Source organism: Ogataea angusta (genome assembly GCF_019207475.1).
Source record: "Ogataea angusta isolate 61-244 chromosome Unknown 61-244_NODE_5_length_850226_cov_91.758892, whole genome shotgun sequence".
NCBI classification, from domain to species: domain Eukaryota; kingdom Fungi; phylum Ascomycota; class Pichiomycetes; order Pichiales; family Pichiaceae; genus Ogataea; species Ogataea angusta.
In genome coordinates, this window is record NW_025065219.1 from 463588 (window position 1) to 488889 (window position 25302).

Below are 25302 nucleotides of genomic sequence, written 5' to 3' on the forward strand. Positions count from 1 at the left end.
AATAATTAATCTACTTTAATTTCAGTATTTCAGCTTCGGTTCTGGACGCTTGTTTTTCTTCCACGATCCTCTCAACGTCCGTGTTTAGTCCAAGCCAATTGACAGGCTCGATTTCTGGAAGAGAGTTGATCCACAGGATGCAGTCGTCAACGCTGTCCGACTCCGGTAGATAGATAGAGGACCCGTCAACGGCAATGCTCTGCGAATCCAGGACGTTAGAGTTGAACAGAAGGGCAGATATGTCGGTAATGACTTTGAGGTCCTCCGTGTCAGAGACTTTTCCTCCAAAGACAACACGACCGATCAAGTTCGACAGCATGTCCCACGAAATACTCCTGGAAATTATCTGGTCCAACACATGTTTGGCCGATGACAAATCGCTCTGCGTGAACTCGTAGTGCTCCTTGAACCCAACAGGCACAAACCGCAGCCTCTCTCTGAGAATCCCGTAAAACCAGGCCAGCAAAACGTACATTCTCGCGTGGTCTGGATGCTGAGCTTTTCTGAGGTTTAGAACGCCGTTGGCTCTGATGAGAGTCTCCTGGAGAACCGTTCGTATTCCAGGATTGCTCTCCAGAATGACCTGCTTGCACATCTTGACTACCGTCGTGGCGATGTGCGAGTCTGTCTGGCTGGTCAGGAACAGGCGGAACTCGCTGTGGATTTCTGCTTCCAGAAGCTTGGGAATAATCTCGACAAAGTCAGGAGCCATGTGCACGTTTTCAATCAGAAGCCAGCTGCCTTTTTTCAGCGCAGTAACAAAAAGTCTGCGCGCAATCTCAACTCCCTCGCTGGATCCCATGGAGTAAGACTCGACATGTTGTTGAGCGGTCCGTGCTAGGGAGTGGATGGTAGAGCTTGCATCGAAACCGCCAGAAGTGCGCAGGATGAAATACTTGTTTGACTCGAGCAACTGCGAAATGTCGTACTCACCAGAATGCTCAAAGTCGCCAACGTATTCCTTCAGCAGGCCTTCGAAAATAGCGCGGTCTTCTTGCAGCAGCGAGCTGGACAGTGATGAGTACGCCTCCTTGCCGAAAGCTTTCACCATTTCAGAAACGGGGCGCCCTTTGTTCTGCATCAGCATCTTCTTGAATATCACAACGAGATCGACGGAAGCAAATTGGTAGATTCTGTTGAGTTTCCAGAGACGGTCAAGAAGAAGTTGTACGTTGCAGAAAGCTTCACCAAGAATCGTATACTTGTCTCTCACCTGCTTCACCTGGTCCAGGACTTCTGACGACCGCGATAGCTTGGTCTTGATGGATGCAGCCTGATGTTTGATCGACTCAAGCTTGTTGACGAGCTCGTCGTTCTCCAGGATGCTCACTCGAGTGTCGCTCAAGCTCAACAGGAGATCGTTTTCCAGGTTGTATAACGACTCCTTATATTCACCATTGAGCTTAGAAAGCTCGACCAGCTGCTGCTCGAGCGATGGCTGCTCACTGTTGAGAGTCATGTTTAGCGCCTGGTTCACGAGGGAACTGCTGGTAAAGGTATAATTGAGAACATTCATCCGTGCTTCCAAATATGGCGGAATATAAGCAGACGCGTCTTTGGTGTGCACGAAAAGATGGAAATTAGGAGAAAGATCAATCTCCCTTGATCCAAGCTTGACAAGACTGCGCCCACCGGATGTTTCAACGTCTCTGGCAATCACGCGGCTGATAATCGGATCGTAGTGTTCACCGTCGCGAATGAGAATAGAGCCTCCAAATCTTATGCAATTCTCGAGTAGCTTCACATACCCGTCGTCCAAAAAGCTGGTTACCACAATGTCCTGGTAGTGTTTCTCCATGAAGTCAACCATCAAGCCCGATGGGTCGATAAGGAACGCAAACCTCTTGTCTGCAGACATCATCATGGTGTTCCCGATGAAAAGCTCATCGTTTGGAAGACCATTAGTTTGCCAAGTAAGCTCCTGGTCAGGCTTCAAACTCGACGCGCGGTAATTAAACGTTGTGTCGAATGGAATTGCGTATTTGGCGAGCTCCGTCTTCCAGAGCTCTAAATACTCACGTCGTTCGAGCTCGTTGTAGCGTCCCAGATATGACGTGTAGGCTGCTCCCAAAAGAGTGTTACCAACAAGACACTCTCGCTGGCCCTGGAACGTCACCACACTTGCCTCCCATCTGACTTTCTCCTCTCGCAAGCTCTCCAAAAGTAACGTGCTACGTCCAACTTTGGTTTCCACGTCTTGCATCTCGGCCTTGATTTTCTCGCTTTCACGAATAGTCTCGCTGTACTTTTCCTTGTAAACTTCAATGCTCTCCTGCAAGTCGTTGATCATTCCATCGATCGCTATCAATTTAGCCTTGGTATCAATAAGCTCGTTTTCCAGCACGCGCACTTCGTTCCTCAGAGGCTGAACCTTCTCAACAACAGAAGCATATCTAAGTTGAGCTTCCACCCAAAGTAAGAGCGGTCCACAAGCTTTACTGGCCCGGTTAACTGCCTCAAAATTGTACCCTGGTCTTGAGATAAATTCGCGTTCCATAAAGTCCGCCAACTCCTTGGTAAGATGCACTTCGCTGTCGAACCCAACAATGCTTGCAATAAAGTCGTCTCTTCTAATTATGAGCTGGACATCTCGCCACGTGTTCACGTCGTATCCCAAAAGAATGCACACAGACTCAAGGGTCATCTTCACTGCCTCAGGAGGATTGTTCATCGAACGGAGCTCTGTGAGGTGCTGTTTCTTGATATTTTTGACTCCCTTTTGTGCCTCTAAAATCAGAGGCTCCACATTTCTGAGGTCTTCAAGAACGACGTTCCGACGGTCGCTAATAATGCGTTCCTGCTCGGCAAACCGTTTGTGGATCTCGATCGACGCTTCCTGTTTGCGCTCTGCCTCGTTCTGATCGGTGATCATCTTGTCGAGCATTTCTCTTGCCTCCTTATTTTTGTTGTCCAACTGTGTCTTTTTAATAGACAAACTTTCGTTCAGCTTCTTGACTTCGAGGAATGTCTCTCTAAGCCTGTCCAGACCAACATTGATGTGCGATTGGTGCTCTTGAAGCTCGGTTTCTTTCTGTTTGAACGAACTGATGAAATTATTAACCAGACTGAAAAACTCATTAGGAGTAGGGCTCCTGTTTTTGAATCCACTGTGTATAGACACCAGAACATTCACGACGGCATCACGCAGTCCAGCCACGTCCACTCCAGGAGGCGCGTGGTACTGTGAATTATTAATCGGCAGAACAGCCAATAATCCTTTGGCCACTGTCTCCAGGGACTCTGTTCTCCAGTCGCCCATCCAGCTGATCACACATCTATTAAACAACGCCGGAGACGAAATGAGAGGCGGAGCATTTGACGAGTAAGGGTCTGTAATTGTGAACACCACATGAAGGTTCTTGGCCACCTGCTCGGTGAACCAGGTGTACAGTTCCGCGTCGGAGTCTAAAAAAAGCCCTTGCTCTTGAGACTTCTGTGAACAAAGAGTCATCAGTGTGTTGTAATCTTCTCCTTCAAATAGTCCAGGAACCTCTGCGTTGGCAAGAAGAGTGTTCATTCTCTCCAGAAACGCGGTCTCCAGAATAGCAGACTCGTCCATAATGAAACATAACTTGTCGCCGTCGGCTGCCCGTCGAAGAAGTTCCCGCAAGGTCGCATCGAATTCCGCCAAAGTGTATTTCCGGGAAACACTCAGCTGGTGGATGGAGAGTCCGTTGATCCATGCGACAAACTTAGTAAGCGTGGTCTTGCCGCTGCCACTTGGACCCACAAGAATCATGTGGCCTTGGGGATTTTTGAGGACACGATCTATGCGCAACACATGGTCTAGCAAGTCCGGATAGAGCACGAGAGAAGCGTTTGTTTCCTCCTCGCTGAAAACTTTTAGTCGCTGATCGAGGAACGCACCAAGCTCCTTTTCGGAAACAGGGCTGTAGTCGTACGACAGCCAGCCGGAATACAGAATTGGCATCTCCAGTGAGCTTTGTATGTCAATGTACGGGAAGTTTCTAGTGAGTGTCGATTTGATCATCTCATAGGTCCAATTTCTTTCCTCCTGTGTGATCAAACGGTCAGAGAACAGTCTCAGCGCTTCATGGGCCCATATGCGGAGAAGACCTTCCAAAGAAAGCTGTGTTGAGGATCTCACCGCCTCGTAAATACCACGGACCCAACGAGTCAGCTCTCTTGGGGAGTATATGTAGTGTGCTCTGTGTGTGAAATGCGTTTTGGACGAGCTGTAAACCTGGATCATCGAGTCGGTCAGCGATTGCACGTATCCTCGTAGATCAGGAACACACTTGAGCAGCGCTTTGTTGAATGTAGAGTAGATTTGGTTCAGTGACTGTGTACCAGGATAGTCCACCATGATCACAGAACAACGTCTCAGGAACCTGCCGTTCAAAACGTTTCTTCCGGGATCCGTAGGCGGGTTGCAGGCTCCAACAAGCTGGATGTTTCCGAGACTGACCCAGGCCCCGTCCTTCTTCCTCCAAAATCCGTTTTTCTCCACCAGTTGTCGCAAAAACGATATAGTTGTCTGCGAGCCATACTCGTCGAAGGCAGGAAGGTTGATTTCGTCACAGAATAGAACCACCCATTTCTCGGCCACGGCAGGAACGAGCTTGAGCCCTGTTGGGCTGTTTTGATAGACACAGTGCTGCTCCAGGGCCCTCACGACCAGTTCTGGCGTTGTGTCCTTGGAGAAGTTCACGCCAACAAAAATGTATTGGTGCGACTTTCTAAGCGCAGCCATCAGCGTCATCGTCTTTCCGGAGCCGGGAGGACCGCAGAGTATCACGGTTTCGTGTTTTCTCACGAGCGAAAAAATAAGGTTCTCGTGGACGCTGGTGTCCAGCGTTGGAATGACGATGTCTGGTCTTGTGATCATGTGAGGCTCCAGGTCGCACCCTTCAACTTCACAGGGCGACCAATTGTAGTCAGCCATTGAGATGTCGGAGTAGAGCATGTTTGGTGCACTGAACCGCGCCAGCCCAGGTAAGGTCTGCACATAGCTGCAGAATTTCTCCCTGCTCTCCAATGTCAAATCTCCGGCAAAGGACCATATCAGCGAATGCAGAATTGAGCGGGCAACGTATGGAACAGTGTCCGCATGGAGAACGGTAGCTTGCATGGCCAGTTTCTCCAGTCTCTGTGACATCAAGCCGAAAAAGGTGTCAAGCATGCTCAAACCGCGGTCCATCACGTGAGCATAGCTCTTCGTCTCCAGCCATACCTGCTGAAGCACAGATGCGGGAAGCAGTTCCTGCACGTCGTCGGCAAACTTCTGCTTGATGGCGTCCACTGAGCCAGCCAGAACGTTTCCGGCCATTTCGTTTTCAAGTGACTGATTGCGGAACGAGCACATGAGACTGGCATAATAGTCCTCAAAGCCGAAAAGCAGGTTTCCAAACGAAACAATTCCACACCGACTGACCGTGGCTGGAGTGGCAAAGTTCAGATTCTCGACCTCAAACACAATCCTCACGTTTTCTGGCAAAGGAATCCGCTCTCCGCTGGGCAGAGTTAGGATTTTGTTGTCGTCGAGAACACTGTTGAGGTTTTCGACCCACTGAGGGTCGACGTCCCCGTCAAAGACGATCCAGATGTTCTTGGATTTTTCCCGACGCAGATTCAGTTCCACGCGCCGCAAAATCGTACTGAAGACACCGTCAGTCCATTCTCTTGTTGCATAGTCCAACGAGCCATACAATGGTTCTTTTCCCAAGACCTTAGGGTCAATGGTGTACACGGAGTTCTCAACCCCCGTTAATCGCCTCATGGCCTCCAAAAGACACTCAAAGAGCATGGTCTTGCCGCATCCGGCGTCTCCGACCATCATAAATCCATGATGCGACCGCTGTATCTCAAAAACTTGTATAGCTTTCTTCAGCCATGACGAGGATGCTGCCAGTCCTTTCTCGGCAGCAATCTCCTTCAGATGTGGAACGAGCTCGTCAGCTGCTGTCTCCAGACCTTCGTCACAGCCAAATACACCGATATGTTCGGCGAAAAAAGGCTCGTCCTGAACGAGGAGCTTGGGCAGAGTGACCGTGTTCAAGCTGTGGACGACAATTTTGCTCTCCATCTCGGAATCAACCGACTGCTCTCTGAGCGCTCTACGGAACCCGCCGCATCTTGCCAGTGTGCTTTTCAAGGCACGCAGTCCAAAATCGTAGTGAGGCTGGTTTGAACAGCTCGATGCCAGCCTCCTGAAGAAATCCACCACTTGCTCGCCTAATCTCTTGGCAGAGTTGAAACCCTGAGATATCAATATCACCTCGCAAATGATGCTCTCGTCTGGCTTCACAACGGCAAAAGTACGGTATTTGGTCTTCAAGTTGTCCGGAAGCGCAGATCTTCCGGCATAGTTTGGGTTGCTGGTGATAAACACACCTGATCCTGCCGCCACCTGAAACTTCTTGCCCAGAATCTCAATTTCCACGCCGTCGTCAGCTCCCAAAGCAGTCTCAATCTTTTCAATCTGCGTGGAAATGGCAGAAAGCATTCTCTTGTCCAGTCGATTGAACTCATCAAAACAACACCACGAGCCTACACGACAGATACCAATCAGGATCCTGCTGACACTTTGAAAATCAAACGTCTCGTCACAACAGAAAACCAGCACCATCACTCCCAAGTTTTGTCCTAGGGCTTTGATAGACTCGGTTTTTCCTGTACCTGCAGGTCCAACAAGAGAGCCTCCTAACCTTTCGTTCAATGCCTCGGTCATAGCAAGGTGGCAGGTGTCCATCAGCGGAGTGTAGACAAGACGGGAAGGAGCTCCGAGATACTCAAATCCATAGTGCGCCGCCCAGTTGCCTTGTTTCACCACCACAGACTCAAGCACGTTGTCTGTCTCTAGTAAGTAGTAGCGCTGCTGTGACAGCCAGTCGTAGGACTTCAAGTTCTTCCCTTTTTGTCGCGCTAAAATGTCGCGTTGGTGCACAAGCTCAATAATTAGGTTTTCGTACTTTCTTCGTTGCAAGGACGACAAATCTTGGAGTATGAGTTCTGCAAAGATTGAAAGAACTTCGCTGTATTTTTCCACACAAGTTCTTTGATCAGCAGTGGATTCCACCAGCTGCGTCCAAAACACCTGCAATGAGAGAATCAGGATCTGGTTCGGATACTCTTCAATCCATTGAACAAGACTTCTTTTTAAAGCATCTGAGTCCCAAACGGTGAATAGCTGTTTCAGCGAACGTTGCAACAAATGAGCTAAAGTTCGTTTGGTTTCTGTTTCCAGCTCACGTAGCCATTCTGTGAGAGACGGATGAGCAACCAAGGAGACCGGTGAGTTCAAAATAACCTTCTCCCCTTCTGGCGAAATAATACCTTCAATCTTGGACACCTCTGGATTGTAGAGCGTGCCCGCTATTCCAGTAAACATTTTTTGTAGATATGTTGAAATCAGAGGAATGTTGGTCGAATTGCCAACGATCTCAAGCAGCTCTTCATTACCAATGAAATAGAAGCGAGGAAAAATGTCCCTCTGCTTTTCCAGATACCCTATCAAGGACTTCTTGATCTTCTCCAGAGTTTCGAAAATCTTGGACAGAACTTGCTTGACGTTCGGAATGTTGCTCACCTCAGCCACCAGCACAGATTTGTACACCTTCCTCATCAGCGAGTGAAACTCAGCAGATGTGTTGTAAAATCTGTTTGACTCTAATGGTAGCAGCTTCTTTATTTCATCGTTCTTTTCAAACACACCAGACAGATATATCCATTGGCGCTGTACGTCAATCCACATATCCAAAACCGATTGCACGTCGGACAGTTTCTCCTCGAGCTGATTGATTGATTTCTCAAATGCAGAGTAGTACGGCGACATTTTCATCGACCACAGAGTGTTGAGATCCTCTGTAATGGTCTGGAACAAGGTATCCCAGCCTTTGATCAGCCTGAACTCATCGTTGAACTGGAACAACTGGAAAGAGAGCTGTTCCCAGTTCTTCTGTATATTATTGATAGATTTCTCCAGGTTCTTTTCTCCTTGCGCCTTGTGTATCGCTGACTTGAAATATTTCTCGTTTGCAGCAAGATCCAAATCCAGGACGTGGCCCAGAGTCATCTTGGCCGGTGGCTCTTTGAGAGTGTGCTCTTTAAATATCTCAGTCCAGTGACGGTCATTGATCGCGTCAGAGCGTAGTCCTCCAATAATTGGCAGTGCTTTGATGTAAGACTTGAGTTTTCCTTGAAATTCCTCAAAAGCAGAGTACTGTCTTATGGCAGCCGGCTGGGCCCTAGAACGCGCTAAAATGTCTTCCAACAATTTTCGAAGAGAAGAGATGGTGACAGACGACCATTCCTGGGAGCGTAATTCTGTTAAAGAAACTTGTAGTCCGTCGATAATCGACCAGAACCTCCTTAGGTCCCCAATTTCTTCTAGAACAGATGATAACGTATCTTTTATAAGCAGTTGGAGATCAAGAACCTTGGAGGCATTCAGAAGCTTTGACCGTTCCTTGAGCAGCCTCTGGCAGGCTTTCTCAAACCCACTCAATGACGAAAGAGCCACCTCTGGCTCAAGCTTCTTCCCCAGTGGTTTGTCATTGTCCCATTGATTAGTCAGGGAGTCAATGGACTCCTTGAGCTTAGAGGCTTCTTTTTCCACTGTGCTGACAACCGTAGCCATGTTTGATAGAACCAGCTGGATTTTTGCATCTACCAAACTGCTTAGGGAAAAGAAAGCTTTTTGAAGCTGCTCATAATGAACCCAATCGTGCCCGAACTTGACGCGGAAAAGGATCAAAAGATGATTGCAAGAGTCTATCGTTTGAAGTTTGGTGGAGCCCTCCTGAACATAATTCCTTGTCTGGTAGAGAAGGTCCACGAGAGCTATGACTGCTTTTGCGGAGCCGAAATCAACCGGAGCTGTTTCAACTGCTCTCCGTTGGGCTCTGATTTCTTCCAGAGTGCAGCTGATTTGTTTCGAGACTAGCTGTGTAAGGACGTCCAGTATATTTCGCTGCCATGTGTTGTAATGAGCGCTCACCTTCCTCTGGGCATGCTCGTACTCCAGTTTGATCGGCCCAATTTTGGTGAACGTCTCCACGGTGTCAAAAGCTTCCTTGAGGTTCTTCACGTCAAGAAGCGCATCACGCCATTGTGAGAGATTGGTGCCAAAGGCTTTTTTCAAATCTTCAAATTCAATGCTCCACAGCGATTGCAGCTGAAGCCATTTACCCACCAGACTTGTGGCCGAGACCATAACGTGGCCAAGCTCCTCAACACATTCGAAATAGGGCCTTTGGAGCATGCTTTGTAGATTAGAGAACGAGTTGGGGCTTTGATCAATGGAGACGTCAAATTGGCCAGAGGTTAATCGGTGTTGGCCGGTGACAATGTTCAAGCACTTATTGAGATCCGCAACAATTGACATATTGGAAAGTTCCAAAGGAGGACGAACAGAAAGCTTAAAGTCCTGCATAACTATTGTGTGGATTTTATCCGGGATGGCTCCCTCCATGCCATATAATCTTGCCTTCCAAAGTGCCAACTCAGACTGGCATCTATGAACAAGGATGTCCTCGACTGCGAAATTCATGGCACTGGTAAACTCCTCGATATTTGTAAATCCTTGTAGCGCAAACTTGTTGACATCTCGTTGCAACGCGTCGATGTTGCGCCGGAACCCGTCCTCGGTGTAGTTGCATGTTGTCAAGTCATTAAGAATAGCTTTGATCTGTTCTCTTGATAATTCCAAAAACTCAAACTTTTGCAAGAGAGTCTGAATTTGAGACTGGAATTTCTCAGCTTCTTCGCAAACCTTCACCTCATCGAGATTCGTTAGACCTGAATCAATTAAGACTTGCGCATTTTCCAGCGCAATCCATTCAGACTGTGAAAGAAATCTGATGCCTTCGAAAATGGTGTTTAGGTACGGCTGAAGCAGTACTTTGAGCTCTCCCAACTGATCGACCTGTTGCAAAATAGACTCGAGATTGATCACTGAATTGTTGAGACTTGTTGCAATGGGGTATATGGTCTCCAAAGTATGGGCAAGAGAGGCGACGTTACGGGGAATTTCAAAGCCCATTATTTGGAGCAAGTTGACTTCCTTGAATAGCTCTGCGTCAGCAGGTGTCAAGTTGACTTTAACTCTGAGTTCCTTGGACTCTGTGCGCTCTATCTTGAGTATTTTCTGTTTCACAGTTGTATCTTTGATATTTTGCTTGAAAGAGGATAGCCAATCGCGGTAGCACTTGTCCAGGTCCAGCTTCTCCATGAGCAACTTCATTTCATTCTCGATTTTTGCGCCTTCTGGATACTTTGCCCAGTCTTTTGTCAAAACCAGTTCCATGCGCGTAACCAGAAACTCAATTTTGTACCTTGCTTGGCTGATCCAGGCAATCATGCTGCTGAAGCGCGGAACGTCTCGAAGCTGGAGCATTTTCTGTGTGCTTTTCTGTCGTTTGAACTCCTGCTGGAGGGACACTAGATCGTCCTGAATCACCTGCAATAGCTCATGCTGGTGGTCAAATATCGCGGCTCTGATGTTGGGTCGTCTAAGCAAAAATGAGTACTGCTCAAATATCGTAAAAATCTCGTTTGGAGCCGAAATTGCCTGGAGCGTTTGGCGTAGAAACGCAATCAGCTTATCTTCCAGCGCATTCACTCTCTTTTGGTACGTCCTCTCTACCTGTGTCCATGCTCTCTGGCCTTCTGTTCCCATGTCAAGGGGACTGGCAGTCTCCACAGCACTATAAGCATAGTCAACTTCTTCCAGGTATTCAGTCACCCTTGTGGCTTTGACCAGGTTTGACACAATTTCTTTCAACTCTTCATGCTGGGACCTGAACTCAGCAGCTTTCGAGACGGCTTCTTTCAGCTCGCTCGGGACCACAATCCTCACGGCAATGAATTTGTCTGATCTTTTTCGAAGCAACTCACGAGCCATTGTGGTGAAGTCTTTGATACACTCATCGAGATTCCCCAGTAGATTGTCAACTTGATCGCTTATAAGCTTGAAATCGGCATACGCTAGCTCCATCACCTTTGCATTGTGTAGGATACCAATCAGTTTGTGCATAATGTCCTCGACGATGGTCTGACAGAGCTCGATTGCTCGCTGGATCGGATACATGGTCACCCGGAGTTTGCGCAAGTGCTCAAAGATGGCAGAAACGGCCTCGCCGACTTTGTCCAGCGATTGTGCGGATAAAAGATCGTTGACGGGGAGATCTTTGAGCAGCTGGTTGTATTTAGCGGCCAGATTCAGTGCGTCTCTGATGCCAGTGTCTGAAAACGTCACTGTGGCGTGGTATCTCTTTGCAGAGCGCAAAACGTCGAGGGTGAGCTGAATTTCCGGGCTTTTTAGCTGTTCCTGAATAGACAGCAGAGCCGTCTCCTTAGAGGCCCAGAAATTCACTTCTGCCAGCGTGGGTCCGTCGGAAGGCTCGTGGCTCAGCTGGGCAACGTTCTGGACCTGTTTCACCCACTCGTTCACGATCGCCTGCATCTCGTTGAGGATCTTGGAGTCTGTTTTGGTGTGCTCGTCGAGAACGTCGATCGAGACCGAGGCGAGATGCTGGTTTTGCTGCACCGCATGCAAAATGGCCGGATGCGCGGTGGTGGCGAGATTCGGGATCTGGATCGTCTGCTGCAGATGCTGGAACGAAAGGGTAAGCTCGGAGATCTTTTTCTGTGTAGAAGCCACGGACTGCGAGGTGGCGGCTGACGTGAGCACCGAAAAGTACGGAGCAATGCCGAACTGCAACAGCGACTCCAGATACTCAAAGTTCTGTCGCGGCGGAGACCTCAGGGGAAGCTTGGCCACAAAGATCTGATCTGAGCACGGCAGGCTGGCGAGCAGCGGGCCCCTTTGCTTGAGAAAAACCACAATGGACGCCGACTGGGCAAGATCTGCCAGCTTCTCTGTCTCCAGTCGCTCGTATAGGTGTAAATCTAGAGGTTAGAGCGCGCAAAACGGTACTTACCGTGTATTCCTGTCTGGACAAGGAAAAGGGCACTTTCGGTGGGGTTCTGGATGAACTGGGTCAGCAGGAGATCGTAGTCTCCGTCGAGGCTGGCCGCGCTAAGCAACGAGGCCGCCGACCGCCGAATGTAGTCGAAAACGGTGGCGGGGAGAAGCAAAGACATGTGCGGGAGAGTTTTGTTTATTTGTTGATCTGGGACGCGACTTCACCGCCACACGGCAGTGCTGCTACGCCACGGAGGATTTCTACGAAACTCAAAAACGGTATATTGTATTGTATCCATCATGCTAATGACACTTAGATCACAAAACTGAACATCCTAAATAGAACAGATATTAGTTATTAGGCTGTCGTGGGCACGAAGGAAGCAAGATATCAATGATGGGGGAGCAGTCCTCTATTAACCCATTCAAGTGCTAGCTCAGTTGGACTTCTCGTGCTGAGTAGAGACTCTGTTCATGGCAACCATGAAGTCCTCAAGGGTTCTTTGAGGAGGTCTCTCCTTCAGAGGCTTGCCGTTCATGAATCTGTCGAACTTCTCGGACTCAGACATCATGACGTAGGCGCCACCAAGGACACAGAACACACCGAACGACCAGATCCACACTCTGACAACGGTGACGATGTCGTTCCAGTTCTGGGACCACCATCCGAACAGGGTGAACATGGTGGCGATGATATCGACGATCAGGACGGCACCAGACAGTTGCCACGATGGCACGGAGGACCAGAATGGGCCGGTGGCTCTGGTGACGAAAATCAGCCAGTTCTCGGTCAGGGAGATCTGCAGGAATAGGACACCGTCGATGGAACCGAAGTTCTGGATGATACCTCCCTTTGGCAGGAACATGGTGGTCAGGGTGATCCACGTACCGACGGCCAGAATGACACCCATGACGATGGACATACCCCATAATCTTGGCAGGTTCCACTTGACTGGCTTCTGGTCGAATGGAGCGTTATCGTAAGCAATGGCAAGAGTAGCAACGTCGGCAAAGATAGCAATGAAGACAACCAGGTCGATGTTCAGAGACTCGTTCAGAATGGCAATCCACAAACCAAGGAAGATCTCCAAGTGCAAAGACAGAGCAATACGGTACACCACGTAGGCGTACATTCTGTGGAAGATCTGTCTGGAGGTCTTCAGGGCGTCGATGATGGCAGAGAGACCTGGAGCAAGGAAAACGATATCGGCAGCAGATCTGGCAGAGTCGGAGGCACCCTCGACGGCAATACCCGTGTCGGCCTTCTTGAGGGATGGGGCGTCGTTGACACCGTCACCGGTCATGGCAACCAAGTAACCTCTCTTTTGCAGGATCTCGACGACGTTGTACTTGTGTTGAGGGAAGACCTCAGCGAAACCGTCAGCGTTCTCAACAAAGTCGAACAACTCAGAACCGGACAAGTCTCCTCCTCCGGAAAGTCCCAATCTGTCGGCGTCGAAAATGTTGGTACCAAGACCCAGCTGTCTGCAGGTCTCCTTGGCAATACCAACGGCGTCACCAGTAAGCATCTTAACTCTCAAACCAAGTTCTCTGGCCTCGTTCACGGTCTTAGCAGTGTCGTCTCTAGGAGGGTCCATACATGGCATGATACCCAGGATTTCCCAGTGGCCCTCGCCTCTCTTTCTGGCAACACCCAGAGATCTGAAACCTCTGGAAGCAAACTCGGCAACCTTGTTCTCGTACTTCTCCAGAATGTCCTCTGGGATAGGGTGGTCCTCCTGGACGGTCTTCAGAACGAACAATGGAGCACCCTTGACACAGATGATTCTCTCACCCTCTGGGGACTCGACGTAGGCAGTGACTTTCTTGGAAACAGGGTCGAATGGCTGGAACTCGAGCATCTTGTACTTGGTCAGGGCGGCTCTGGCTCTTGGGTAGTTGATCAGGGACTTCAGGAAGGCCTTGTCGATGGCGTCAAGACCCTTCTTCTTTCTGGAGGCAGCAAGACAGGCGGTGAGCATCAAGTCATCTGGCTCAACACCCTCGACGGTGTATGGCTCGTGCAGCGAAAGCTTGTTCTTGGTCAGGGTACCAGTCTTGTCGGAACACAGGATCTCGACACCGGCAAGAGACTCGATAGCAGACAGTTTCTGGACAATGGCCTGTTTCTTGGCCAAGTAGGCAGCACCGACAGCCATTGTGGTGGTGACGACGGCTGGAAGACCGACCGGCACACCGACGATGGTGATGGCAAGGGTGTATCTGAGGATTCTGACGATCTTTGCGGTTCTGTAGAAGGCAGAGGTCCACACAACCAGCAGAGTGACAATGACCAGGACGAGCAAGGTGGTTCCGATACCGTTCAGGACCTCGGTGAAGTGACCTTGGCCGCCGGAGGCCTTGTTGACCAGGGCAGCAGCTCTACCAACGAAGGTGGAGTCACCGGTAGCAGTAACAATCATCAGGGCCTCACCTCTCTTGACGGTGGAGGAAGAGAAGGTAGCGTCGCCGGATCTCTTGTCGACGGCGAGAGACTCACCGGTCAGGGCGGACTGGTCGACTTGCAGGAAACACTCGTCGGAAACAAGCTTACCGTCGGCAGGAATGACAACACCGTCTTCCAGCTGCAGAATGTCACCTGGAACGACCTCGGAGGCAGGGATTTCGACCGGGTGGCCGTCTCTGACGACGGTGGCGGTGTTGGCCAGCGTCTTCTTCAACTCGTCAACAATGGAACCGGCCTGGTACTCCTGGATGAAACCGACACAGGCGTTCAACATCAGCAAACCACAGATAACACCGAAATCGACCCAGTCCTCGAGACCGGCAGCCAGAATGGCAGCAGCCTCCATGACGAACTGGATAGGACCAATAAAGAACATACAGAACTTGAGCACGAGGTTCTCCTTCTCCTCGGCCATCTGGTTAGGACCAAACTTCTTTCTTCTTTTGGCAACCTCGTCGGAGGTCAAACCAACCTTCGGGTCGGTTCTCAGCAGCTCCTCGGGAACGACCTTGAAGGAGGTGTGGTCCTGCTCCTCGTCCTCCTCCTCGCCGTCGTCGGCACCGTGGTTGGATTGCAGTTCCATCACCAATTGGTCGATATCGTCTTCCTCATCATCTTCGTCCTGAAGAGGGACTTTCTCCTTGGTTGGTTCAGTTGCAGACATGATGAGTCTCTATTCTAGCAATTGAACTGAAAGAAAAAAAGATATAAAGTTGGATGGAGAAAAACGAAGGAAAGATACTGCATTTTTAAGAGGTGGATGCAAATTATGCACCTTGAAACGAGCGACTTTGTTTGTCCAAATTGAGTAAACAACAACTGGTACCAAAAGGGCAAAAAAGAAACACGAACCACAATCAAGTTTCCGACCAGCGAGTTATTTAGCTGTATTTTCACTGGTCGATATCGTCGCCAAAACCGATTTCTATTGTTTTTCAGCAACGGAATATCCGGGACGGCAGAATTTGCGTGAAAATTGAATACCGGGACATTGCCGATGCTGGCTCGACCGTGCCGAGCAAACCGCAGCGCACTCAATCTAGCCGTGAGCAGCTCGATCTTACCCGGTTATCTGGGAAAATGGCGATACCGCTTCGCGGAGACGTTTTATTAAGCGTATCTTACCCGCCTTTTCCACGCTATCGTTTCTTTCTGTATGGCTATTGTTTACGTTTTGCAATCCAGGGGAACCTCGCAGCACCGGGCCAGATACGGCTAGAACCGGAGTCCCGCGGAGCCATAATTTACCACTGGCCTCCGTCCGCCCTCGGCCCCTATAGTTCTACCCCCGCCCACCAACGCCAGCGGACCTCCTTGCAAGCCATCCCCAGCTTCTACAACTACGTAATTGCCAAGAGCATAATTTCTGCACCGGATTCGGGTCAGGACCGGTTATATGCGAAATCATAACTTTTGAGGTTTTTTTGGGCCAGGTTTTTTTCACTCAACTTGCCAAAACCGAGCCGACCTTTCCAGCCATTCATTCATTCCGCATCCACCGCCAAAAAATGCCTGTGTTCTGTTTTTAGACCACATTGTTCCCTATTGGGAAACCCCATTGCCTAAACAAGATACCCCGGACCACAACATCTTTCTCGTCATGACCCTCGATACCGTATCGTTTCACGCCCCATGTGACATGGACTCCCTCGGAGGCTGGCCCTTGCGTGTTGCAACGGTGGGCCTAATTCGCTGGACTAATTAGGTAAATTTGGTGATTACTCCACCTGGCTGCACCGAAGCTGGCTAATATTTCTGCTTTTTTAATTACAGATAACGGTCGTTACCTATTCGTTACAATTCCATTTATCCACCTATAACCGAAAACCTATAACCCAAGTTCGCCGCCTGGTTCACTCCGTCCACTCCTCGTCGCTGTCGCTCGACAGTATCCTCGACCGGTGCCGCGTGTTCGCAGGTCGATAGTACTCGTCACCGTCGTCTATGTCACTGGGCACGCTATCTGCGTCCCTGAGGTCGCGCTCAAAGTCGTAGTCAACGTAATCGTCGTCGAAATCTTCATCTTCTTCGCCAGGAGACGGGGCATTAATAAACAGTCGAAGGGTTTCCCGTTGCCGCCAGGCGTCCGCGAGTTCGGGGCTCTCCCGCTCTAGCAAAGAGATGAAACTCTCTTCGCCGTACGAGGCCGACTCATCGTGGTACTCGGGATCAGCCTCACTGTCCGAGGACGAATATCTCTCGTTAGCAGCGGCAAGAAGGCGTCGCCCGCAATTGAGACACCGCGAGCCGTGGGCCTCCCAGTGGCAGACGCTGCATCGCGGGATGCCGTCGCTGGTGTCCAGAACGGCCTCTGAATAGTTATCAAACAGGTTTTTGAAACAAGTGTCGTTGTGGTTGTCTTTTTCGTATAACCTGTTGCGCTCGCGTATCATTTTGGTTATGGGCTCTTTTTGGTCCGGGTGGTCTTTCGCCACCGCCTCCAAATAACTCTCCAGCAGCTGTTTCATCGGCACATTGAACACAGGAACACGCCTCACACGCTGGCGACACAACGGACACGAGTGTTTCACCTTGAGCCAGTCAGACAGGCACTCGTAACAAAAAGTGTGCCCACACGCGACCGTGAACGGAGTCACCATCAATTCCTGGCAGATGGTGCAAGTAAAGACCTCGACACTGCGTCGCATCAGGTCCTGCTTGTTCTCATCCCCCAAGGATTGCAATAACTTGAGTACCTCCATCGATGTAGATCATAAAAAAATATCTACGATTCTGAGAAATTTGTTCGATTTGTCTATCTTTATACAAGTTCCCTCCAGCGGGCCATTTTCTCTAGATACTCATCCAGTTTTCGCATGTGCTGCGCGCTGACGTGGTCGTACTGGTTCTGTAGCACTTTGATCGTGTGCTCGAGGTATATGACAAGGTTTTCTCTGATCTCGTCGCTGTCTTGCACGTCCAGGTTATGGGCGTATAACTCACAGATTGATTTCGTGTTGCGCATGAAAAACTCCGTAGGGTAAAACGTTTTGTCCTTCTTGACTTGCTCTAGTATATCGATCGCAAGGTCCAGACGCCCTTGCTCAAGATAAAACTTGATTATAGCGTACACAGCCTTGAGAAGCTCGGTGTTGCTGCGCGGTGATACCTCTGCCATTCTGTCCATAACCACCATGCCAAACTCGTGGTTATGGAATTTGACGGCGTCCAGCAGCATGTTCGTGTAGTCTGAAACGGTCAGAAGGTCGCGATATTCCTCCACGATCGACGAGAGGAACTTGAAAGTGCCGAGAGGGAATTTCGGGTTGAGAGTCTTGCGTTTGAGAAAAATCAGCATTTTGAGCGACGGCTCGTCCAAGTCGGCGAGTTTCGGGTTGCTGCGCATGAATTCCACCAGCTGCTCGACTTCCTCGATGGACCGCGACGTCTTCAATGCCGTCACCAAAAGCCCCTTGTGCGGCCAGATCCCGCTGCGCATCCGGCTGTCGATTGCCTTCATCCGCGGCAGCACAGGCTCTGCCCCGTCTCCAACGATGCTCTTGCGCAACAGACGGTGCTTGCCGGTTTTTGCGTCGAGCGTGATCACGTGCGCAAGCCGTTGAAGCGAGAAGCTGTCGCCGCTCTCCATTTCTTGCACAAATCTCCGAGTTATAGGTGTGCGGATCATGGGGTATGCTGCCACATAGGTTTTCCACAGGTTATAGAAAAATTCTTCCTGGAATTCCAGGCCAGCTTCTCTGGCTACCTTGAGCAAAAGTTCCGCATAGACCTCGGGCTGTCCGTCGCGCTGAATCCACCATAATACTCTGCGCAGCAAAATCTTAAACTCCGCGTCCGTGGCAGCATCCTCCAGCACTTTCCTGGCCAGCGAAACCTCTCCAACTCTCATCAACATGTCTATGCACTCCAGACGGAAACACTCACATTCCTCGGGCTCTAATCGCTCAACCCATTCCAGATAGAGAGTGGAGATGTATTCCTGGGCCTCTCGCCTCGTTTCAATCTCGTCCAGCTCGTCCACAAACCACACCTGGTGACCTTTCGTGTCTTCCATATGCTGTATAACCCAGTTTTCTTGTTCTGGTGTGCCGTGGCGCATCATTATCTTGTATATCAGGACTCGTGTGCGGAAGTGGATGTCATGGCCTCTGGAGTGCCATAACCGGTATGCCATGTAGCACAGCGACGGATTGGACGTGGTTTGTTGCAGGTCCTTTAGGTACGAGTCCAAAATCTCGGCGGACAATTTTCGGCAAGACATAACTGTCTGATTAAATATCTGCGTGGCCACGCTCACGTTTTCTGTGCGCAGATACACACGTAGAGCGAGCCGGAAAGCGTCGGGATTGGGGTCGTCGACACGACTCAGGTAAATGCTGAATATACGCTCAAACTCTTTGTAGTCGAAGTTCATGTAGAGGACGAGAAGCAGGCGTTCAAGAAATGCGATGCTCAGGCCGGCGTAGTCGAATATGTTGCGAAATCTTTGTGCCATTTTGTAGATGAAGGTGTAGTTGCCAGACATAATGAGCAGCTGCTCCAGCTCGAACGGTGCCAAGGGCACCGACTCGAGCCTGCGGTATAATTCGGCGTATTTTTTGGTTTTGAAAAGCTGTGCCATATCTGGTGGTAAAAAATCGGGAACAGGCCTCTCGGGATGCTTCTCTCGGGGCTTCCGGTTGTATGTACCCCTCAGAAAAACCTCCATGGGTCGTTTGCTGATGCTGAATAAGTTAGATAAGTCTGGACGCTCGCTCTGCGGCACTTTTTCTGGCTCCTGCGGTAAATCGTTGGATGACTCCTGGTTTTGTGGCCGTGGGTCAATGGGCGCAAGTTCTTTATATACATCGCTCTTGGTGTGCTGTTCGTGTCTGTCGTTGTTGTCGTGCGGGATATTCTTGAGCCTCAGCCCGGGGCCGAATCCAAACACACCCCCTTGGTTCATATTCGTAACCGGTTTGTCGCGGTCTAGCTGGCCCCAGTCGAGCTCTACTCGCATGGAGAAAACCCGCAGGTATATTCGCCCCGGCGAGCTCAGCAGAATGCGCGCGTTCTGAAACCTCTGCATCGCAGAGTTTTATATGCAGCGAGCTGGAATTATAAAATAGGTCGATTTGGAAAAAAAAGAGAAAAATCTTGAAAAAATATTATATTAAAATAATTCCGTCACAGTTTACTGGATAAATTTATGTGGACCGCTTTTGTCTGGCTGAACGCTGCCAGGCCGGCCTCGCCCAGCTCGCGGCCAATTCCCGACATCTTGTATCCTCCGAACGGCATACGGTAGTCTGCTGCGAACGTGTAGTTCACAAACACCTGGCCGCTCTGCACCTCGCGGATATACTTCTGCGACCGGTTGATGTTTTGAGTGAACAGGTATGCAGCCAGGCCGTACAACGAGTCGTTTGACAGCTCAATTGCCTCCTCGTCCGTGTTGAATTTGGACACCGTGACAACAGGGCCAAAGATCTCTTCTTGGACAACTCTCATGTTTTGGGAGCAGTCGGCCAAAATTGTTGGCTGCAGAAAATAGCCTGCCAGATCAGACACTTTGCTGCCCCCGCACACTAGTCTGGCACCCTCAGCCACTCCTATCTTGACGTAGTCCAGGATTTTGTCCTGCTGGACCTTGGAGACCTGCGGACCAACGTTGACACCCTCGGCGAATTGCGGACCCTGCACAAAATTCTCTTCAACGTGTATCTTGAGTTTCTCCAAAAACTCGTCGTAGATATCCGCTTGCACGTAAACTCTCGACGAGGCGGTGCAGATCTCGCCCTTGTTGAAGAAAATACCGAACGCAGCCCACTTGACGGCCTGCTCCAGGTCGGCGTCGTCGTACACCACAAGCGGCGACTTTCCGCCGCACTCCAGGGTGCACACCTTGAGGTTTTCTGCGGCGAGTTTCTGGATGGTCTTGCCCACGCCGGTGCTACCCGTAAAAGTGACCTTGTCGATGCCCGGGTGCGAAGCAATGGCAGACCCCACCTTGGCTCCCAGACCACAAACAACGTTCACCAGTCCAGCCGGAGCTCCAGCCTTCAAAAATAGCTCGCACATGTACAGGGCACAAAGAGGCGTTATTTCGGACGGCTTGACCACAATGGCATTGCCGGCCGCCAAGCAAGGAGCCACTTTCCACGCAAACGTGGAGCACGGGAAGTTCCAGGCCATGATGGCAGCACACACCCCGTATGGCTCCGTCACAGTGTAGGTGAATTTCGAGCGCTCTGTCTCGACCGTCTTGCCGTCCTCGGCGGTGATTGCCAAAGCACTGTAATAGCGAAACACGTCTGCCGAGTGCAGCACGTCGAAAATGGCGTTCGTCGCCTTTGGCTTGCCGCTCTCGAGGGCCTCGAGGTCGGCCAATTGTTCGCTGTGTTCAACCATCAGCTGCGACATCCTGAGCAGAAGGTCGGACCTTTCGCGGCCACTTTTGTTCCGCCACACCTCCGTGAAACACTTTCTTGCGCTCTCCACGGCCTTGTCCAGATGCTTCTCGTCGCCAAGATGGACCGCACAGATCTCAGTGCCGGTGCCAGGGTCCTCGACGGCGAGTTGGCTGTCGGTGGCCAGAAACTCGTTGTTGATAAAGACGCCGGTCTCCAGCTGGTATCGCCTGCCGTTTGGAACTGCAATGTGTGCGGTGGTCATTGAGTAACAAAATCAGCACCGAATGCTAATCTATATATCATGTATGCACCTTCCTGATAAGGCAGGAGCTGAAAAATATTCGAGTTTAATCACTTATGGTGCAAGGGTGTAGTAAAAAAATTAGCATATTATTCTTCGCCATGAACGCTCCGTCTACCCCACGACACCCTGAGCCAGATCAAGAGGTGGAATTGACCGACCACGACATACCAAAGGATCTCGCCGAGGCGCTGGATTTATCGTCCGACTCTGAGGAGGCACTGGGCAGCGAAAGCGTCGAGATGGTCCCAACAGCAACCACGGGCAGTTTTGACGATTTCACGGACCTGGACGCCACAATCAATCAGCCGTCGCCAGTCAATCCGTTTGGACAGAACCGCGGGCTCACTGCGTCGGAGCCGCCGCGTCTCGTGCGCCGGCCGCCCCAGCGCCCGCGCAGACTTAGTGGGGCGCAACAGAGCCGGCTGGTGGCGTACATGGACGCCAAGCTGCTGCAGATCCAGCGGATGTTTATCAAGTATCTCTCGCTGCGCAACGATGACGACGAGAACGATGCCGATGACGAGCAGGCCGAAAAGTCGCCGCTTGCCGAGATCGACGCGTCGCCCCCGCCCCAGTCAGAGCCAGACGACGTTTCCAAGTACACGCTGGACCGGCTGCTGGAGCAGGTCACGAGCGCCGTGCTACTGTTGTGGGTGTCGCTTTACGGGACACAAGAGATTCCGGCTATTTACCATTCAAACATAGCAGACACCGAGCCCGAGGACGAGCTGCAGATCGACCTGATCGACCCGTCGACCGTCGCGGGGCAGCCGGCATACCTCATCCGGATCATGGGCGATCTAGCGGATTATCTGGAGAAGTATCGTCTCGACTCGTTTCAGGACTTCCAACTGGTGCTGGAGCTGCTGGCCAAGATCGACAATTTCGCGAGTATTCTGATCGACCAGACAGAAAAACCGATTTTCAGCACCACCGACAAGGTGCGCATGGACTCGATCGTCCAGCGGACGAAAATGCTGATGGTGGCCAAATTCGAGGAGTTTCAGGCCGCCGTCGACGCGAGCGAGACAGACGAGCGCGGCAAGCGCGGCGCGCACTCGGGCAGAGACCTGCTCCCGACGTACCAGCTGCTTGTGGGCGAGATCTACGAGGGGATCACGGACCGCACGTCGATATGAGCCACCGGTACGCCGACGCGGTGTGCCGCTCCTCCTCGCACCACAGATCCTCCAGTTTCTCCGCCATTCTGCGCGCCAGCGGGTACTGTTGGTCCTGGGCGAGGATATGTAACTCTTTGGAGAAAAATTCACGGTGCGCCATTTTCAGGGCCACACAGCCCCCGATCAGTAGCGGGAACAGCAGCAGCGTGAGCGAGTTGCCCGCCAGCGCGCCGAGCTCCGCCACGAGCTGCTCGAGGTAGAACTGCACCACCGGGCTGCCCGCCTCTGTGGCGGTGTCCGCGAGCTTCAGATACAAGATCTCCTGCGCGTAGAAGAGCGCCTTGCACACTGCGAGGTTCCGCTGCGTCTGGCGCTGGCCCGGCGTGAGGTCCTGGAGCGGGATCTGGATCTCGAGCGTCTGGATCGCCGTCCACGTGAGCGTCATTTTGTGTTTCACCGGGGCGAGCAGTTTTGTGGTTTTCGCGTCTGCGAGCTTCGCGAGCGTCTCGAACGACTCCAGCAGAAGCGCGCGCTGTTGCCCGACGTGCCAGTCGCACGCGAACGGCACATCGACGAGCGCGATGAAGTTGAAGCTGTGTTGGTAGAACTCGTACGGCGAGGGCAGCTTGGCTGTGTTGCAGAAAAACAGCGCAACGGGGAAATTGCGCACAAAGACGTTGAGCACCGTATGGCTGTCGGGCAACGCCGCGAGCGCCCTGAGCGTCTGCGCGTCGAGCAGGCCCCGCAAGCTGGTCTCGAGCGTGTGCAGCGTATGGATCGCGACGATGATCCACGAGAACGGCGGGGCGTTTTCCACCACCATGTCGAGCGCCGGCTCGGAGGTCAGAATGTCGAAGCGCGGCGCCATTTTGCGGTCCTGGTGCTTGTACGAGTCGACCTCGAACACGAAGCACATGTGCGAGGGGATCGGGTACTCGCCCGCATCTTGCGGATCGGGCTGGGACAGCTGTGGCGGCGACGTTGCGGCTTTTATCTCGTAGTTCCTGGGCAGCGCAGCACCTCGTTTTTCGGGCCACGAGCAGTGCAGAAAGTTGCGCGAGCAGCCCGAGCACACGGGGAACCGCTCGTCGCACTTCTTCTTGCGTTTTCGGCAGGTGAAACAGCCGGACTTGGTTCGTGATTTGGACATGGGAAAATTAAAAGAATAAAACAATTTTGTGGGTCCGAGGTGTGAACAGCACAGGTGCGCGGGTGACACAGGCTGCGTAGCAGCGAGCACAGTAGCCGTCACCGCGCAGCCGTCCGGCGCCGCCAGGCGAACCTAGCTCGTCTTTGCAGTGGCGCTCCCTTATATGGCCATCCTTCCACCGCGGATAACTGCCTAAACGAGCGACAAATTCTTTTCGCATGGAAATTCCAAATCTGATTCTTATCAGTGCTAAATAAATAGCTGCCACCTGCCAACACCCACCATAATTTTAATCATGGTGTCTGCCCCTGCCAATATCGAATCCTTGTACAAGTTCACGGACGACGTGTCGGACCCGCAACTGTTCGAGTCCTGGAAGCCCAAAATCGCCGCGTACCGCCAGGCTCTGGCGGACTCGCTGCCGGCGGAGTACAAGCTGCCCGAGTCCGAAGTTCCTGGTGATCTCGACGAGACCAGTTTCAACACGGTCCAATTCCTCAAGGAAACCAAATACCTGACTCCGGCAGAGCGCGAGATCACCGAGTCGTCCGCGACTGAGCTGCTGCGCAAGATGGAAGCCAGACAACTGTCTGCCGTGGCGGTGCTCAAGGCGTTCGCGCACCGGGCCGTGATCGCGCACCAGCTGACCAACTTTGCGTGCGAGTTCTTTGTGCACGAGGCGCTGCAGCGCGCAAAGCAGCTGGACGAGTACCTCGCTGTCCACGGCAAGCTGGCGGGCCCGCTGCACGGCATCCCGATCTCGCTTAAGGAGCAGATCGGGCACGCGGGCAAGATCACACACGGCGGCTGGGTCGCGTGGCTGGACAACGTCCCGAAAGAGGACGCCGTGACGGTGCAGGTGCTGCGGAACCTGGGCGCCGTGTTCTACGTGCGCACGAACGAGCCGCAGACGCTGATGCACCTGGACTCCAACAACAACATTGTCGGGCGCACGCGCAACCCGCACAATTCGCTCTTGACGGCGGGCGGGTCCTCGGGCGGCGAAGGTGCCAGCGTGGGCTCGCGGGCGTCGCCGCTGGGCGTGGGCACCGACATTGGCGGCTCGATCCGTGCGCCCGCCGCGTTCGCTGGCGTGTACGGCCTGCGCCCGACCTCGAGACGGATCTCGACGTTTGGCGGCGTGTCGTCGGGCAAAGGCCAGGAGTCGATCGTCGCCGTCGCCGGCCCGCTCTCCAGCAGCGTCGACGACATCGAGCTGTTCATGCGCGCGTACATCAACGCGGGCAAGCCATGGGACCTGGACCCGTGGTCGCTGCCGATTCCGTGGCGCCAGGTCGCCGTCCCTGAGCCGCGGAATCTGACGGTCGCGGTGATGTACGACGACGGGCTCGTGAGACCGCTGCCACCAATTGCCCGCGGTCTCAAGCACACGGCTGACAAGCTCAAGCAGGCGGGCGTCAACGTGATCGAGTTCAAGCCGCTCGAGACGGAAAAACTGTACGAGGTGGCCAATTTGCTGTACAGCTGCGACGGCAACCACGCGCAGAAGGAGATGCTGCGGCCGTCGGGCGAGCCGCTGCTGCCGCTCACGAAGTGGGCGCTCTCGTTCGGGCAGGGCGACCGCGCGCTGTCCATCACTGAAAACAGAGAGCTCAACTACCAGCGCGACAGGCTGCGTAAATTGTACAACGATTATTTCGTCCAGAACAAGGTCGACTTCATCCTTTGCCCGAACTACTGCGGCCCAGCGCCCGTGTGCGTCCAGGACGGCGTCGAGGGCCCCTACTACTGGGGCTACACGTCGCACTTCAACCTGCTGGACTTGCCCGGCTTGACAGCTCCGACGGGGCTGTATGCGGACCAGAAAATCGACGCGAAGCAAGAGTACACGCCGCGGTCGGCGATCGAGGCGATCGAGCACGACAAGTACAAGCCGGAGCTCGTGCACGGCGCGCCGATCTGCTACCAGCTGGTCGGGCGGCGGTACTTTGACGAGGAGGTGGTTGCTGCGGGCAAGCTTTTCGGGCAAATCCTGGAGATAGAGTAGGTAGCTATAGAT

At 52.1% G+C, this 25302-nt stretch overlaps 9 protein-coding genes across 9 annotated transcripts; 2 read left to right on the forward strand and 7 right to left on the reverse strand.

Annotated features, from left to right (window-relative positions):
• Positions 1 to 10: 10 nt before the first annotated feature.
• On the reverse strand, positions 11 to 12189 carry KL928_002805 (uncharacterized protein; the record flags this gene model as incomplete). The annotated part of the gene is made up of 2 exons (XM_043203322.1): positions 11 to 11854; positions 12121 to 12189. The coding sequence occupies 2 exons, from the start codon at positions 12187 to 12189 to the stop codon at positions 11 to 13; spliced, it is 11913 nt and encodes a 3970-aa protein (XP_043059959.1).
• A 135-nt stretch (positions 12190 to 12324) lies between these two features.
• On the reverse strand, positions 12325 to 15018 carry KL928_002806 (uncharacterized protein; the record flags this gene model as incomplete). The annotated part of the gene is made up of 1 exon (XM_043203323.1): positions 12325 to 15018. The coding sequence occupies one exon, from the start codon at positions 15016 to 15018 to the stop codon at positions 12325 to 12327; it is 2694 nt and encodes an 897-aa protein (XP_043059960.1).
• A 396-nt stretch (positions 15019 to 15414) lies between these two features.
• KL928_002807 (uncharacterized protein) lies at positions 15415 to 15762 on the reverse strand (the record flags this gene model as incomplete). Its single annotated transcript, XM_043203324.1, has 2 exons — positions 15415 to 15636; positions 15727 to 15762. 2 exons carry the CDS (start codon positions 15760 to 15762, stop codon positions 15415 to 15417), a joined length of 258 nt encoding a protein of 85 aa, XP_043059961.1.
• A 445-nt stretch (positions 15763 to 16207) lies between these two features.
• Positions 16208 to 17056, reverse strand: KL928_002808 (uncharacterized protein; the record flags this gene model as incomplete). Its single annotated transcript, XM_043203325.1, has 1 exon — positions 16208 to 17056. One exon carries the CDS (start codon positions 17054 to 17056, stop codon positions 16208 to 16210), a length of 849 nt encoding a protein of 282 aa, XP_043059962.1.
• A 59-nt stretch (positions 17057 to 17115) lies between these two features.
• On the reverse strand, positions 17116 to 19383 carry KL928_002809 (uncharacterized protein; the record flags this gene model as incomplete). The annotated part of the gene is made up of 1 exon (XM_043203326.1): positions 17116 to 19383. One exon carries the CDS (start codon positions 19381 to 19383, stop codon positions 17116 to 17118), a length of 2268 nt encoding a protein of 755 aa, XP_043059963.1.
• Positions 19384 to 19481: 98 nt separating this feature from the next.
• Positions 19482 to 20969, reverse strand: KL928_002810 (uncharacterized protein; the record flags this gene model as incomplete). The annotated part of the gene is made up of 1 exon (XM_043203328.1): positions 19482 to 20969. One exon carries the CDS (start codon positions 20967 to 20969, stop codon positions 19482 to 19484), a length of 1488 nt encoding a protein of 495 aa, XP_043059964.1.
• Positions 20970 to 21109: 140 nt separating this feature from the next.
• On the forward strand, positions 21110 to 22150 carry KL928_002811 (uncharacterized protein; the record flags this gene model as incomplete). The annotated part of the gene is made up of 1 exon (XM_043203329.1): positions 21110 to 22150. The coding sequence occupies one exon, from the start codon at positions 21110 to 21112 to the stop codon at positions 22148 to 22150; it is 1041 nt and encodes a 346-aa protein (XP_043059965.1).
• Positions 22151 to 22278: 128 nt separating this feature from the next.
• KL928_002812 (uncharacterized protein) lies at positions 22279 to 23282 on the reverse strand (the record flags this gene model as incomplete). Its single annotated transcript, XM_043203330.1, has 2 exons — positions 22279 to 23066; positions 23255 to 23282. 2 exons carry the CDS (start codon positions 23280 to 23282, stop codon positions 22279 to 22281), a joined length of 816 nt encoding a protein of 271 aa, XP_043059966.1.
• A 295-nt stretch (positions 23283 to 23577) lies between these two features.
• On the forward strand, positions 23578 to 25290 carry KL928_002813 (uncharacterized protein; the record flags this gene model as incomplete). The annotated part of the gene is made up of 1 exon (XM_043203331.1): positions 23578 to 25290. One exon carries the CDS (start codon positions 23578 to 23580, stop codon positions 25288 to 25290), a length of 1713 nt encoding a protein of 570 aa, XP_043059967.1.
• Positions 25291 to 25302: the final 12 nt, after the last annotated feature.